Here is a 16,227-nt window from a genome sequence, read left to right on the forward strand (position 1 = left end):
CAGTCTGACAAGTGCTTGCCTACTACTCCCCAAAGGGGAGGTTCCCATGGCTGGACCCTCCCTTGGTCCTAGGCCAGTGACGGCGAACCTTTTGAGCTGGGCGTGTCAGCATTTTGAAAAACCCTAACTTAACTCTGGTGCCGTGTCACATATAGAAATTTTTTGATATTTGCAACCATAGTAAAACAAAGACTTATATTTTTGATATTTATTTTATATATTTAAATGCCATTTAACAAAGAAAAATCAACCAAAAAAATGAGTTCGCGTGTCACCTCTGACACACGTGTCATAGGTTCGCCCTCACTGTCCTAGGCCAAGGCCACAGAGACTGTGCATCCTCACTCGCAGCTGAGGAGGTCAGGCCACTCACCTCAGGCGCCACGAAGTTGGCAGTGTAGCAAGGTGTCATGAGGAGCCCATTCTCAGCCCGCAGCTGCTTGGCGAAGCCAAAGTCACAGATGCGCAGGCACTCGGGGTTCCCAGACTCATCTACGTAGAGGATGTTGCTGGGCTTGAGGTCCCTATGCACAACCTGGGGGCAGAGGGCGGTCAGTTCTCAGTGTGGGCAGGTGGCTGTGGCTCAGATCCACTGCCGGGGAGGGAGAGTTCGGAAGATGGGCCCCGAGAGAGGGACTGACTGAGGGAAGCAGAATCTGAAAGGAGGGGAAGGGGCTGAAATGAGGCCTTTCGTGCTGCTGGTACTGCCCACCTGGAATCTCTACGTCCATGATTACAGGGCAGCTCTGATGTCACCTATCCACACTCAACTCCCTTTTTCTCCCCTCAATTCTGCCCTTCACATAATCTTACCTAATGGCAACTCCATCTTTCCAATTGCTTGGGTCAAAATCTGAAGAGGCATTCTCGTTTTCTCATATGCCTCAATCAATCCATCGCAAGCTCCATTGGCTCTACCATTAAAATATACCCAGAGCCCAACCACTTCTCAGCCCCTCTACCAGGAGCTCTGCTTCCAGCCACCGTCATGCCACCGCTGGATTACAGCAACCACCTTGTAACTGGCCTTCCTGAGTCACCCTCACCTCCTACAGTCTGTTCTAAACACAGCAGCCAGGGGAATACTGTTAAATGTACGTCAGATCATGTCATCCCAGCCAGAAACCTTTGAAGGCTTCCCCTCTCAAGAGGAAAGTCCTTACAATGGCCTACGTGGCCCCACCTGCTCTCTCCCCTACCCGTCACCCACATCCCTTGCACTCTCTGGTCTTCTAGCCACACCAGCTTCTTTGCTCTTCCTTCCACATGCCAAGCACACTCCTGCCTCCGGGCATCTGCCTGGCTCATTCTCTGTTTCTTTTAGGTCTCAGCTCAGATGTCACTGTATCAGTGAGGCCTGGACGACTCCATATAAAATAGCCATCACCGAGAAGTGCTCCTGGTTTCCTTCTTCTGCGTTACTTTCATCCAGAGCATTTACTACCATTTGACATATTTACTTAGTTGTTTTCGGAATCCACCTACAGGAACGTAAGCTCCAATAGTATTTTGCTCACTGCTATATCCCAGACTTTTAAAAAGTTCTAACACATAGTAGGTATTCAATAAATATCTGTTGAATGAATGGATGAATAACACTTACTACTGAGACCTTACGCAAATGACTTTCCTCTGGTCCCCATTTGCTCATTTGTAACCTGAGAGGGCTGAGCCACTCCACTTTTCATCTTCCCCAACCCCTCTACATGGTTCTACTCTGTCACTCCTTTATCACCTAATTATTGACAACTTAGATCTCTGATCCTAGCCCAGAACTTTCCTGAGTGCAAGTCTTACAGCTGTTTACCAGGTGGCAACCACTGAATACTCCACAGACCCTCACACCCAACACAACCCAGATTAAGCTCATTCTCACCCTCCTGCTCCTCCTCCCATGAGCTAATGGTACCTCCCTAGGCATTGTCAAACAACTTCAATGGCTCTTTGCTACCTGCAAGATAAAGCTAAAGTCCTCATCCTGTTCCAGGCTCATCATCCACTGCATCCCTCAAGCACCCTGAGCTCGGGCCAGTGGGGCTCCTTTAGTCACAAACAGCTCTGTCTGTCAGTGCAACGCCTGCTCACCTCAAGCACCCAGCACAGGGCCTAGCACAGAGCAAACGCTAAATGAACTCTGTTCAATGAATGAACAAATCATATCTCTGAAATATGTAAGACCTTTTGGGTTAGATCCACTGTGTCTCATTGATTAGCTGCCTTTATGAGATGGTCCTTTTATAGTCCCAGTTGAGCCCTGAACCCTCTAGCAGGTGCCACGCGAGGTGGGCAGGTTGGAGGGTAAACATGACCCAGGCTAGTCCAGCTCCACAGGGGGAAGTGTCAGATAGATGAGGAGGAAAGGGCTACACTGGCAGAGTGGTCCCAGCTGTACTATGAATTGCATCCAGGCCATGGGGAGCCCCTTCCTGGGCAGTCCCTGCCCAGCCCCTGGGACCCTCTCCTTCCTAACACTATCATAGGGATAAGCCCAGGCCCTCAGAATGTAGGCTCTTCTCTTCTCCCTGCAGAGGGCCCAGCCGAGCTTCCCAGATGTCAGGGATACGCAGCTTGGTTGCGGACATCGACTCTGCCAGACAAGTGATCTTCCTGGTTTACAAAGTACTTTCCCAGCCATGCTCTCCGTGGGGCCCACTGTACTGGGTAAGTGTGCAGGGCAGGGACTGTAGGCTCATTTTACAGAGAAGGAAACCAAGGCAATGAGAGGAGAATCGACTTGCTCGTCTAAGTAAGAAGCAGAGATAAGACTTGATCCCAGTTCTGACCTTAATTCCAGTCTTTCTAGTTTAGTGTAGCACCGATGACACTTTTGGGAAACAGGGATATGGAAGTTTTTAATCTTTATTCCCTAATACAACATAGAGAAACAACAAACTCCTACAGGGAACTGGCTCGCCATGGCAGGTAGCCCCATAAGTAATTACGATACCTGTCCCCAGGTCCTATGTGGGGAGAGGGGGGAGCATAGTCTCACATCTCACTATATTGAAAAGCACAATAGGCTGGACAAGCAATGAGCGAAGCCAGGCTGAGTGGGAGCCATGTCAACCAGTCTAAAGGGGCATCTGCTACTTACTCCAGCCGACAGTCACCGTGTAACAACTCAGGCCCTGGCTCCAAAAGCAGCCAAATTACCAAACCAAAGCAAACCCCAAACAAAAAAACATCCCACATCTTGTAGGCCAAACTAAATGTCTGTAAGCCAAATGTAGCCACTGAGTCAATAGGCAGAGTTGTGGTTTCAGTCAAGAGTCAGGTAGGCCGTGGTGAGAATCCTGGCTTTACCAGAGGTGATCTTGGGATGTCACTTAACCTCTCTAGCGCTTGGTTTTCTCACTTGTAAAATGGGGCTGGTAATAATGCCGAGCCCCCAGGGCTGCAAGAAGGAGCATTTGAGTTGTTTACCAGGAATACTCAGCACAGAACTTGAGAAATGGCAGCTGCTGTCATAGTCACCCCAGCACTCGCTGGGGCTGAGCCCCACCATCATACAGTGACTGCTTGCCAGGTGCACTTAAAAATTAGAGGACAGCCCGGCCAGCATGGCTCAGTGGTTGAGCGTCGACCTATGAACCAGGAGGTCATGGCTTGATTCCCTGTCAGGGCACATGCCCGGGTTGTGGGCTCAGTCCCCAGTGTGGGGCGTGCAGGAGGCGGCCGATCGATGATTCTCTCTCATCATTGATGTTTCTATCCCTCTCTCCCTCTCCCTTCCTCTCTGAAAGCAATAAAAATAAAAAATTAGAGGACAATCCTGGCCAGAGTGGCTCAGTTGATTGAGTGTTGTCCTGTGCACTGGAAGGTTGCTGGTTTGATTCCCGCTCAGGGCACATACCTGGGTTGTGGGTTCGATCCCTGGTTGGGACGTGTATGGAAGGCAGCTGATGGATGTTTCTCACATCAATGTTTCTCTCTCTCCCTCTGTCTTCCTCTATCTCTCTCTCTCCAATCAATACAAATATATTTATTTTGAAAATTACAGGACAAGAAGGACAGGACAATTAAAAGACAGGTGCCATTCACAGCAGCATTTGATCCACACAGACAGGAGCAGAGACTCTGGAGCCAGATTAGCTATGAGACTTTTACTTAAGCTCCCAGAGCCTCAGGACCCTCGCTTATCAAATGGACGTAATGATAATACAGTGGGGCCTTGACTTACGAGTTTAATTCGTTCCAAGACCGAGCTCCACGAGCTCGTTAAGGAGCTTGTTAACTCAAATTACTCTGTCAACTCAATGCAAAAAATCGGCTGAGAGACTCGTTAGTTGGGACACTAGTAAGTCAAGGCCCCACTGTACCTGCTTCATAGGTCCATGGGAACACTTAAATGAGTTTGTATGTAAGTGCTTAGAACTCTGTCTGGCCTGTGGCAAGTGCTATGTAGTGGCAGCTGTCATTAGCAGCAATAGCATCTCTATTATCATCAGCATCCCTGGAGGATGTTCATTTAGGTGCCCGTGACTAGCCAGAAAATAAAAACTGGCGTTCTTTTATGTAAATTATCTGTTACACAGAGAAGCCAAAGTGTGACTTTCTACTAAGTTCTCAAACAGGCTGTCCCTGGCACGCTGGGGCCCTTACAGAAACAATATAAGGGAAGCTAGAGACTTAAAAGGGATTCATGTATTAAACAAAGAACTCTTGCAAAAGAGGATAAAAAAGGCAGACAACCCAATTTTTAAAGATGAACAAAAGATTTGAACAGGCATCTCATAAAACGCAATAAACACATGAAGAAGTGCTCAATTTCACTAGTTATCAGGGAAATGCAAATTAAAACCACTATGAGATACCACCCCACACCTACCAGAATGGCTATGATTAAAAAGATGGTCACCAAAAGACAAGTACTAGAATGTCACAGCAACATTATTTGTCACAGTCAAAAACTGGAAAGATAACAACCCCATGGCCACTAACAGACTGCACAATTAAATTGTGGTCTGTTCACACAGTAGAAACTACACAACATGAGTAAACTGCAGCCACACAACAATGTGGATGAATCTCAGAGAGACTTTTGAGTGGCAGAAGCCAGAAAGATATAAAAGAGCATGTTTGTCTAAAATTCCAAAGACGGGCAAAACTAATCTAAGCTCCTAGAAGTTAGCTTAGAATGCTTATCTTTGGAGAGAGGGCAGCGACTGGAAGGGGAACCGGTTACAAGGATGTATTCACTTTTTGAAGAAAATGTACTGACTAGTACATAATGTGTGTTTATGTGATATTTCAATAAAGATGTAAGAGATCCCAGTGGACCCTGCTCCCGGTTACTCCCTTCCCATCCTTCGGTTCGTATGGGATTCCCAGCTTCTAGACCACAGATGCTGCCAATATGTAATCAGCCAAGAGAATCTCCCTTCATATTTAGACTCAACAAGAACTTCCCATTTCCTTAGCATCTGCCCTGGTTTTCGGAAAGGGCCAGAAGCTTTGGAGACACACCCAGCCAAGTGGTGGTCTGTACTTGGAGCCCGTGGAGAGGCTCACTACTTTGGAAACAGCTCTCCCTCTGAAAGACCTTCCTTATTCTGGCCCCACTGGAAACTCACTGCTTCGGCCCTGTCTTCTAAATCTTCTTGAGGGTAACTTTAACAAAGTAGGAAAAGGAAACACATTTACTGTCTGACCTGACATATTTAAATATTAGTCTGTGGAAACTGGCCATTTCAAAAACCAAAACCTGCCCTAACTGGTTTGGCTCAGTGGATAGAGGGTCGGCCTGCAGACTGAAGGGTCCCAGGTTCGATTCCAGTCAAGGGCATGTACCTTGGTTGTGGGCACATCCCCAGTGGGGGGTGTGCAGGAGGCAGCTGATCAATGTTTCTCTCTCATCAATGTTTCTAACTCTCTATCCCTCTCCCTTCCTCTCTGTAAAAAATCAATAAAAAATATATTTAAAAAAATTAAAAATCAATAAAATATATTTAAAAAAACAAAAAAAAACAACACTTCGAACATGACCATAACACAGTGGTTCTCAACCTTGGCTGCACATTAGAATCACCTGGGAATCTTTTTAAAATCCTGATTTCTGGGCCTCATCCTCTGGAAATTCTGTTTCTTTGTTATGGGGTGGGGCCACATTCCCCATAACAAAGAAACAGAATTTAGAAACAGAATTTCCGGAGGATGAGGCCCAGAAATCGGGATTTTAAAAAGATTCCCAGGTGATTCTAATGTGCAGCCAAGGTTGAGAACCACTGCCATAACAGTACATGTGGTAACTAAACTGAAGCTCTGGTTACGAGGTAAAGTTCTTTTTTTACAAAATAACCCGCCCTAATACATTAGACAGAACCAGACATTGCCATTTTTGCAAACCCTAATCACTGATTCAGGCAGAGGTCCTGAAAGGACGGAACCATTCTGGGAGAGGTTGCTGAGGATCTTTATCGTCAGCCCCACCCACTGCCGCCACCTGTCCACCATTCCTAGGCTGTTACCACCTGACATGATTAATGACTAATAGGGGCAACATGACATGCTGCTCAGGAAGTGATGCCACACTACACCTCCCATGAAGTGTGTTTTAGCTCCTTGCTCCCAAAAAGAAGCTGGAGCTGAATCTAAGTAAGATATTTGTGCACTTGAAATTTATAGAAAATGCAGACAACAGAGAAACAGTTAAAACGATGCCATGAGGAAGCAAACAGGCACATTCCACATAAGAATGACCTCTTCAACAAGACAGTGGCATAAGAAAGGGGGTTTTTATTGTGGAGGTTATGTGGATGCCTACATTTAACAAAACTCATCAAATTGTAGACTTAAGATCTACTGTGAGCCAAAACCGGTTTGGCTCAGTGGATAGAGCGTCGGCCTGCGGACTGAAAGGTCCCCGGTTCGATTCCGGTCAAGGGCATGTACCTGGGTTGCGGGCACATCCCCAGTAGGAGATGTGCAGGAGGCAGCTGATCGATGTTTCTCTCTCATCGATGTTTCTGACTCTCTATCTCTCTCCCTTCCTCTCTGTAAAAAATCAATAAAATATATTAAAAAAAAAAAAAAAAAAAAGATCTACTGTGTGCAGGCCCTGGCCGGGTAGCTCAGTTGGCTGAGTGTCACCCCAATACACCAAGTTGTGGATTCAATCCCCAGTCAGGGCACATACAAGAATAAACCAATGATTGCATAAATAAGTGGAACAACAAATTGGTATTTCTCTCTCTCTCTCAAATCAATAAATAAAAAGAAATAAAAGATCTACTGTGTGCAAATTTTATTGTAGTTTTAGAAAAGAGACTTAAGGGATATAATAAGTGAATAAAAAGTGTGGATCTTGCAGAGACTGATTCCAATAAACCAATCACAAACAGATATATTTAGAAGGACAATCAATAGGGAACACATATCTATTGATGGGGTACTATGTGAGAACAAGTAACCAACCATTCATTTTGTTAGCTGTTGTGAAAGAAAATATTTGCCTTTTTTAGAGTTATAGATACATAACAAAGATGATGTGATATGCTTTATTTTTATCTTATTTTTTAAAATCCTCAACCAAGGATATGTGTGTTTTTTTCATTGATTCTACAGACTAGGGAGAGGGAGAGAGAGGGAGAAACATCAATCGGTTGCCTCCCGTACGCACCCTGATGGGATCAAATTTGCGACCCTTTCGTGCATGGGACAACACTCATGCACAGAATACTTTAATTACAGGTATTTATGGGTTAAGTGTCATAAAGTTGGCAACTTCCTTTCAAATGCACTCTTTAAAAAAATGCATTTATATAGAGAGATAGAGACAGAGAGAGAGAGAGAAAGAAAATGTAGCAAACTGTTAAGATCTGGTGAAACTAGAAGGGAAATGGTTTTCATTATACTATTTTTTAAATTTTTCTATAGGTTTGAGCTTTTTCCTCAATAAGAGTTGGGAAAAATACATCAGTAAGAACAAAAAAGAAAGGAAGAACAAAAGAAAGAAAAGGGAGAGAAGGAAGGGAGGAAAGGAGATAGGAAGGAAGGGAAGGAGGTGAGAAAAATCTTGATAATTCTTGAATCTGGGTGATGGGTATCTGGGGTTCATTATCTATTCTTCTAGTTTTGTATAGCCTTGGGATAGCCTTGAAAATTTCTATAATAAAAAGTTAATTTTAAAAAAGGCATAGCAATGATCTGGTCCTATTTCCCCCTAATGTTTATGTGGCCTCTTCCACTAGCCTGCACTGGACCATGGTACTTTGAGTGCAGTGCACTTCATGTCACCTGCACCCTGTGGGGTGGATGTCTTGTTATTGGAAGTTTGCAGCTGAGAGGTGAGAGAGGATCAGAGAGGTGAGACTTTCCCAACCTCACACACAGGACTTGAACACAGACAGTTGGATTCCAGAGCCTGCATTCTTTTTTGTTGTTGTTAATCCTTACCCGAGGATATTTTTCCACTGATTTTTAGAGAGAGTGGAAGAGAGAGGGTAAGACACAGAGAGAGAAACATCAATGTGGTTAAGACACAGAGAAACATCGATGTGAGATATCACATCAGTTGGTTGCCTCCTGCAGGAGCCCTGACCTGTTTAGGGCCCAGGCTGGGGAGGAGCCTGCAACCAAGGTAACATGCCCTTGACCAGAATCGAAAGAGCCTGCATTCTTAACCCCCACACTGTCTGACTGGAAGCAGCTAAAACATCATCTCCTCCAGAAACTCATGCTAACTCTGTTTTGACTTCAATATACTACAGGAACTTTTCTATCTTTGCCTTGTGCAGTGATAAAGGCCAAGTTCTACTATTTGGACATCCACCTCTTCGGTAGCTCCTGCTGTGTTTCCAGGAGCATTTCCTCCTGCATCCACTTCCTCTGTCCTAGCAGCTGAAACCACAGCCAGATACACCTCCCTGAAGCCTTGAGTGCCCCCATAGTGACCCTGCTGCTTCCTAACTCAAAAAACCATTCCCTGTCTGCAACTCCCCATCCAAACTCTTCCGCCAGACATACTAGCTCCATTCTTCCCTGGCTGTATGACCTTAGGCAAGTAAGTTCACATCTCTGAGCCTCAGTCTTCTTACCTGTAAAGTGGGCCAATAACAGCACCATAGGGTTTTGTGAAAATCAAAAGGAAAGAGCATAGTAGGTACTGAATAAATGTTCCTTTTCACAATTTGGCCTTGTCTCTCCCTCCCTCCCTCCCTCCCTTCCTTCCTTTCATCCATCCACTCACCCACCACATCTGTCTGGCTGTTGAAGACTGCCACTGCCTGGGCCAAGTCCATAGATCATGTACTCTGCTGATGGTATGCCCCCCAACTCGGTGCTCCCTACCACAGACTTACCCCCTGGGAGTGCAGATACTCCACGGTTTTGCTAATGGTGTGCAGGACGAAGCTGGCCTCCCGCTCGGAGAAGAATTTCTGCCGTAGGATCTTGTCCAGCAGCTCCCCACCCCGCATCAGCTCTGTCACCAGGTACACATGTTTGCCATCATCGTACACCTGCCAAAAACTGTGCCATCAGGCCCCTCCCCTCAATGCCAGGACTGGACCCCTTGGTCACCGTTCACCAGGCCAGGAAAGAATGACATGAACGGGGGCATGTGTTCTGCTCAGGGCCTTCAGATATTTGGGCCTCTGTTCTCCCTGGACAAGAAGATGCTGGTACTTGTCTCCTGATGGACAGGAAACTCTCAAACAATGCTCAAGTCTGAAGTGAAGGGTTCCTGGGGTGCAGGCAGACCAGAGGCACCAAGGGTCCCCCCTCTCCCATGAACAGAGGAGGATCAGAAGTCAAAGGAATGGCAGACCTGAGACAAATCCTAGAGTCGAGTGCCTCAGTCCTCACCCATTTCAAGGACCCCCACTCACATCTTTTAGAGTGATGATATTGGGGTGCTGCCCATACCGCAGAAGAATCTCAATCTCTTCCGAGGGATCCCGCTTGCTCTTGTCGATGACCTGAGGAGAAAGGGTGCATGTAGCAGCATTTCCTCCTGCATCCACTGCAGGGCCTAGCGTCCAGCCGCACACCTTTCCCCTATCCAGAGCCCCAGGCACCAACCCTCCTTGCCAAAGGGCAAAGGCTACATTGGCCTCCTCGCCACTCCCCGCCCCCACCCCCACCCCGCCCAGATACATGGTTGGAGGCCCACCTTGACAGCATACTCCATGTTGGTGGCCTTGTGGACACAGCGCTTGCACACGGAGTAGGAGCCCACACCAATCGTCTCCTTTACCATGTAGCCGTCGCTGAAAACCAGGTTCTTCCCATGCAGCTGCTGTAGGAGACCAAGAGATGGGCTGGCCTTCTGCTTTAGAATGCAGAGGAGGTTTCCCAGCACCCGAGGTCCAGGCTCTGTGGAGATGGCACCAGGCAGCAGCCAGAACTGGGGTAGAGTGCTGGATGTGTGACCCTGAGCAAGAATTTGGCCCTCCCTGGACCTATATGATGGGCACACTTGCTGGCTCCCACGCTGCTGTCAGAGAGTAGTGAAGTGGGTAGGCTTGAGAGGCACGCAGGAGTCCTCAAGGGGCTCCCAGCTCTGCCACTTCCGTGGCCTTGGGCGAGTTGCCTTCCCTTTCTGGGGTGTCACAGCCCACCTCATAAGGTATCCCAAGGTTCCAAGACATTAATAATAGCAAATGCTTCGATAATGCTTAGCGTGTGGCAGATACCATTCTAGGCACTTTCTATCAGGTGACCACACGGCCCATGGACAGCCCTGGTTTATGCCTGCTGTTCTCACATCCAGTCTGGTTTAACATTCGTCTTGGACAAAGATGTCAAGTTGGATAATAAATTACATAGTCATGTTAACTTTACACATATCAACTTATATAATCCTCACAACCCTATGGAAAGTTTTTTATCATCATCCTCATTTACAGATGAGGAAACTGAGGCATCAGGAGGGTAAGTGTCTCAATCAAGTCCCTCACCTTGGAAGTTCTGAACCCAGGCAATGAGTTCCAGGGTCTACATTCTTGCCTCTCAATTCTAAATTTTCCACGGAGCCGGGAAAGTGTACAAATGGGGAACAAGTGAGAGGAGACAGGAGCTCCCTGCTACCCATCCCTGTTGGGGACTTCACAGCCACCTCCCAGCACCACCAACCTGGGCACCCCCTTGCACTTATTCAGGTTCTACAATGTCCCTGGCTGTGCCAGAAAATTTATATCCATGTTGTCATCCTTGTTTTTACAAATGGGGAAACTGAGGCACAAGGAGTTTTGGAAGCTCAATGACTACACAGTGGCAATCGGGGTTTGAACCCAGGCCTGTCCAACTCCAGAGCCTGTGTTCTCAGTCATTTTGCCTGTGGCTTTGAGGTGGAAAAGAACAACTGGGCAACAGCCTCCTGGCCCCTCACCTGTACCACTGAGTGCAGTGGTGTCTGTGTGGCCCAAGTCTTGCCGTCATCCTCCATCAGGCCGGTGGCCACGAAGCTGAAGCCACGGAACAGCTGATGGGCGCCAGCGCTAGGGGGGATGCCAGGGGAGTCTACAGGGGTAGGAAGGGAATGTGAGCCTGAGGAGGTGCCCTTGATCCCGAGGCAGCCCAGCAAAGGGTGACTACGGGGCTCCCAGGCTTGCCTCAGCAGCTGGCCATGGATGGTGGGAGCTTGGGCAGGACAGAGCTCCTTATCCCAGCCCCTAGCCAGCCATCTGTTCATGTGTGTTTAGACCAGCCCAGCCCTGATACACAAGGATGAAAGACCCCCCACATCCAGTGTCCAGTGCAGGCCAAGACCCTTCACCCTTCCTGGATGCCTCCTCTGGCCTCCCTGCCTCAGTCTGCTCCTTTAGGTCCATCTTCTGTGCAGCAGCCAGAAAGATGGTTCCGACCACAAATCTATCCCTGTACCCTTCCCTTCAAACGTTCCCCTCTGCCCGCAAGAAAAAGTCCAACTCCTCGGGTTCTTGTGATCTTAGCCTCCTCTCCCTCACTCCACAGCTCAGCAGGTCAGACTTCTCAGATCCTTAAAGGAGACTCTGAGCCACTGTACATGCTGTTCCCTCTCACTACATAATTCACTCTTTGTCTATCCTTCGAGGCTCAGCTCATCCACTCTCTCCTCGGAAAAGCCTTGCTTGAGGTTGATCCTCTAGCCCTTCACCCCTATTAAGCTGCACTTGTCACACTGCCCAGTAGCTGTTTTCACGTCTCTCCCGCCACTAGAGCCTGGGCCATATAAAGGCAGGGCCTGAATCTGTCTTGTTCACCATCAATCCCCCCATGGCTGGCACACAGTAGAGACTAGGTACATATTTGTCAGATAAATGAAGAAAGAGGGACAAAATGCTCAGAGAAATGCTAAGCTCCCTATCATCAGAGATGTACAAGCACAGTGAGAAAAGCACCCCTTCTGCTAAAACCGCCTTCCAGAACTTCCCCCCGCCCCAATAACTCGACAAAATGTTAGGGTTTACCAAACTTCCTCCCAGAAGCCCTTGGCTTCTTACAAGAGAAGACGGGACTGAATGGACCTATGGCTAAACCCATGTTCCAGATGAATACACTGAGGCCTGGCGGTCAGAGTAGCCAAAGCAGATTCCCACATTTGCCCCTGACCTGTGGGCGCTATCACCTCTGCTCTGCCAGACCATCTCCACCTTGTTTTTATTGGGTCAGATTCTTTACCCCTGATGTGAGTGTGAGCCTGATGTGTTTGGTCTTCCCGGTGGGCTGGCAGATGCCCGGGGCAGGGGTCCTGACTTTTCTATTGTGGCCTTAACCACCCACTCTCCCCCACCCCCTCACCCAGACACAAAGAGCCCACAGAGCCCTGGAGTGGGAGAGTCAGGCAGAACAAGATGGGGACAGAGAGTCAGAGACCCACCCGCCGGTCCGCCCACACACCTGTGCCTGCCAGAGTCCTACCACCCCCGCCTCCCTCCTGTACCAGTCCAAGACAAATCAGGCAAGGGACGCACCCTTGGGTGTGCGGGATGTGAACTCGGTGTCAAAGTAAAAGGTGTCATCAGGTTGGGCCACGGCCGGCTTGAAGGGTGGCTTGATCTCACGACGGTACAGCTTCTGAAAAGTGGGGTGGGCATTCTGGTCACCATAACACCCCCACAGCCTGCTGGGAGCCCCATGCAGGAGGTGATAGGCCCAGAGCACAGGCTATGCAGTCAGGGGCACAATTGCTTGCCCTTAGAAGGCCAGCCCTTGCCACCCAGTCCATGCTGTCACCCCTGCTCCACATTTAAGGCCTTTATCAGTAGAAGCTCCTCCCCCAACAGTTGAAGCCCTGATGGGGTGACAGACACACTCACATTCCAGTCAATGGTGGAGTAGAAGACATGTCGCTTGATTTCCTCTGCCCCATCAGGGCCGGAGCCTGAAAGAGCCCAGATGAGGGGTCTGCAGATGGTTCAACCTCCAGACACCACCAAGTAGCCTCACTGGTCTGGAACCAGCAGCTGGAGCAGTCCACTGGCAGCATTGGGGAGAATGGGCTCACCCTGCCCCAAATCTACCCAGCCATCACAAGGCCTATTGCCTGCTCAGCATTTTCCACTTTCTGGGGCCCCTTATGATCAAGCTCTAATGTGACTGCTAAAAGAAGGAAGGCCCAGAGAGGTTAAGCAACTTGCCCAAGGCCACATAGGACAGAGGCTGGACTTGTTCCAAGATCTGCAGAGGGCCTCTACCTCCCTCCCATGCCAGGCATCATCTCTGTTGTTCTAATCCCATTGCCCTTGTCAGTCACCAGACAGGCTCTCGTTCCACTCAATCCCAAGGACCTGGTTCATGGTTCAGGTGAACTCAGGAGCCAAGATATATTGAGCAACTAGCACACACCAGACACGTTCATGTGACTTCATTTAATCAACAGAGCTTGAGATCATCCTCAATCGGAAGATGAGGACCTGGGGCACTGGGAGGTGAAGTCAACTACCTTGGTCACATAGCTCATAAATGGCACTCATTTGTTTGCAACAAATATTTATGGAGGGACCACTGCACACCAGGCAGTGGGGACCTGGCATGGGGCTGGGATTGGGACCTGAGCCTTCTGATGCCTGAGCTCATGTTCTTCCTCTTGTGCCAGCAGCCTTGGCGAGGAGCTGTGTGGGGGCCTCTGTCCTTGTCCCAGGGGGAGTGGGGATGACTCAGTTCCTGCCTTCCCCTACACACAGGTCACCCCGCTGCCCCGAATACCACACATGGAGCCAAAAAGGAGGGTGGCCAGCAGCATTGTCTGCCTACACAAAGGACAACGGTCCCTTTCAGCACCAGATATGGCCCCGTGGCCTAGGCCGCAGCTGTACCCGCTCCCCTCCCCTGAGCTGGGGCTGCTTACCGAGCCGGTTGGCAGGATTCCGCTTGAACAGTGCCCGCAGGAGGCTCTGGGCTTCCGTGCTCAGAAACTGGGGCATGCCTAGCTTCGCCCTGAAACAGCCCCGGGTCTCATCAGGGCTGAGCCCCACCCCAGAGGCCCCATCTCCCCTCCCACTTTTGTCCAGGTCTAGTTTCCAGCTAATGCCAGACAAGCCATCCACTAGCTCACCTCCCAGAGAATTCTGGGATTCGCCTCCCACAGGCCCTGGTGGATGAACAAGAGGACCTGGAAAGCACAATCCTTCACCCAGAGGAATGTCTTTTTAATGGGGAAATCTGAGGCAGGTTTAGGGTATTATTCTGGCCCCCAAACTGGGGCCAGGCGTGAGGAGACCCTGAGGGGTCAGGAAGGAGCTGGTGCTTACTTCAGAATCAGTGTCATGGTCTCCTTCCGGTCCTTCCCCTGGAAGGGCAGGGAGCCCGTCAGCATCTCAAACTGCAGAAGACAAGGGTCCATTCAGGCTCTGGTCCCCATCTCCCATGCCCCCCACCTCTCTCCACACAAGCCACTCAGCTCCATTCCCAGGATTCTTGCTGGCTTGCTGGAGGTTCACCTGTGTCTGTCCCTCTCCCCTCTGTCAGTCAAAACACCAGGAGCAGTATTAGGGACCCGAAGTTGGGGAGAGACCCAGCCCAGCCCGGGCTGGGGCACCCAGGCTGAGGACAAAACAGGAATCCTGCCAAGGAAGGGAACTGCAGCTGGGTGAAGGGCAAGGCCAGTTTGGCTATGAGGACAGAAGAGCCTTAAAGACCATCAATCCCCTGACTGTACAGATGAGGAAACTGAGGCCTGAGGCCTGGGTTGGATACTTTACCACGGCCTGGTACTCACCATCAACACCCCATAGGACCACCAATCTGCACTGTGGGTGTGACCCTGGCGGTTGACGACCTCGGGGGCCATGTACTCCACCGTCCCACAGAAGGAATAGGCCTTCTTCTCATGGTCAATGGCTTCCTTGCTCAGGCCAAAGTCTGTGGCAAGGAGGGCAAGAGGACACATCTTCAGGGCACCCCTGCCTTCTTCGCCATCACCCCCTGCACCCCCAACTTCCCTGCCCAGAGGCCTTAGGACATCACTCTCAGGACATTCAAGAATAAGCTGAGGGCCCTGGTCGGGGTGGGTATGGGAGGCAACTAATTGATGTTTCTCTCTCTCTCTCCTCCTCTCCCTTCTTCTCTCTCTAAAATCAATAAAAATGTATTTTTTAAAAAAGAGTAAGCTAAGTCCCAGAGAGGATGGGAGACTTGCACAATGTTGCACAGTGGGGAGCTACGGTTCAAACCTAGGCCATTCCAAGTCTTGGACCTGGGCTTCTAACCACATCTTAGTGCCTTTGGTCACATAGGAAGAACAGATCCTTAGCACTCAGCCCAAGCCCAGTAAGAGCCCATCCTGCCCTCCCCTGGGACCTGAGGAGGCAGGTGCCCTCCACTCACCGGTGAGTTTGATGTGGCCCTCCTCATCCAGAAGGATGCTGTAATGAAGAGAGAAGAGTCAGGGCCCCTCAGCTGTGGCTCCTTATGGTTCTGATGACACCACGGGGGCTCTGGGGTTGGCCCAGAGATGATCCACCCAGATGCATCTGAGGAATGGGTGGGTGGGGCGGGTGCTGGCAGTGCTATGCAGGTGTGTTCTTTGCTAACCCTTGAAACACTGTGTGAGGTAGGTACCATTATTGCCCCATTTTACCAAAGGGGAGACTAAGGCCTAAGGAGGCTAAGGAACTCCCCATGGTCATAGAACGTGGTGGAGACAAGGTCTGAATGTGGGTCTGACTAACTCTAAAGCCAGAGCTCATTCCACCTTAGCACCTGCTCCTGGCTCCCAAGTTACCGTTCGAGGATATTTATATGTTAAGGAAAATTCTAGAGAAGCCATATCGAGGAATGACCTTTAATGGTAGCATCTTAGATGTC

The 16,227-nt window shown here is 49.3% G+C and overlaps 1 protein-coding gene across 5 annotated transcripts in view; it reads right to left on the reverse strand.

The window, feature by feature from the left end:
- Positions 1–16,227, reverse strand: part of RPS6KA1 (ribosomal protein S6 kinase, 90kDa, polypeptide 1) — a 40,719-nt gene that overhangs the window by 2,875 nt on the left and 21,617 nt on the right. For all 5 annotated transcript variants that reach the window (XM_014546849.1, XM_014546850.1, XM_005875150.2 and 2 more), the window contains 11 exons: positions 15,748–15,785; positions 15,140–15,282; positions 14,673–14,743; positions 14,270–14,358; positions 13,239–13,303; positions 12,894–12,996; positions 11,330–11,460; positions 10,112–10,237; positions 9,828–9,917; positions 9,300–9,458; positions 374–535 (listed from right to left, as the gene is read on the reverse strand). In XM_014546849.1, coding sequence (XP_014402335.1) covers positions 374–535; positions 9,300–9,458; positions 9,828–9,917; positions 10,112–10,237; positions 11,330–11,460; positions 12,894–12,996; positions 13,239–13,303; positions 14,270–14,358; positions 14,673–14,743; positions 15,140–15,282; positions 15,748–15,785 — 1,177 coding nt within the window. The remainder of the gene's footprint in view (positions 1–373; positions 536–9,299; positions 9,459–9,827; positions 9,918–10,111; positions 10,238–11,329; positions 11,461–12,893; positions 12,997–13,238; positions 13,304–14,269; positions 14,359–14,672; positions 14,744–15,139; positions 15,283–15,747; positions 15,786–16,227) is intronic.

The sequence above is a fragment of the Myotis brandtii genome, unplaced genomic scaffold (genome assembly GCF_000412655.1).
Source record: "Myotis brandtii unplaced genomic scaffold, ASM41265v1 scaffold456, whole genome shotgun sequence".
In the NCBI taxonomy this organism is placed as follows: Eukaryota; Metazoa; Chordata; class Mammalia; order Chiroptera; family Vespertilionidae; genus Myotis; species Myotis brandtii.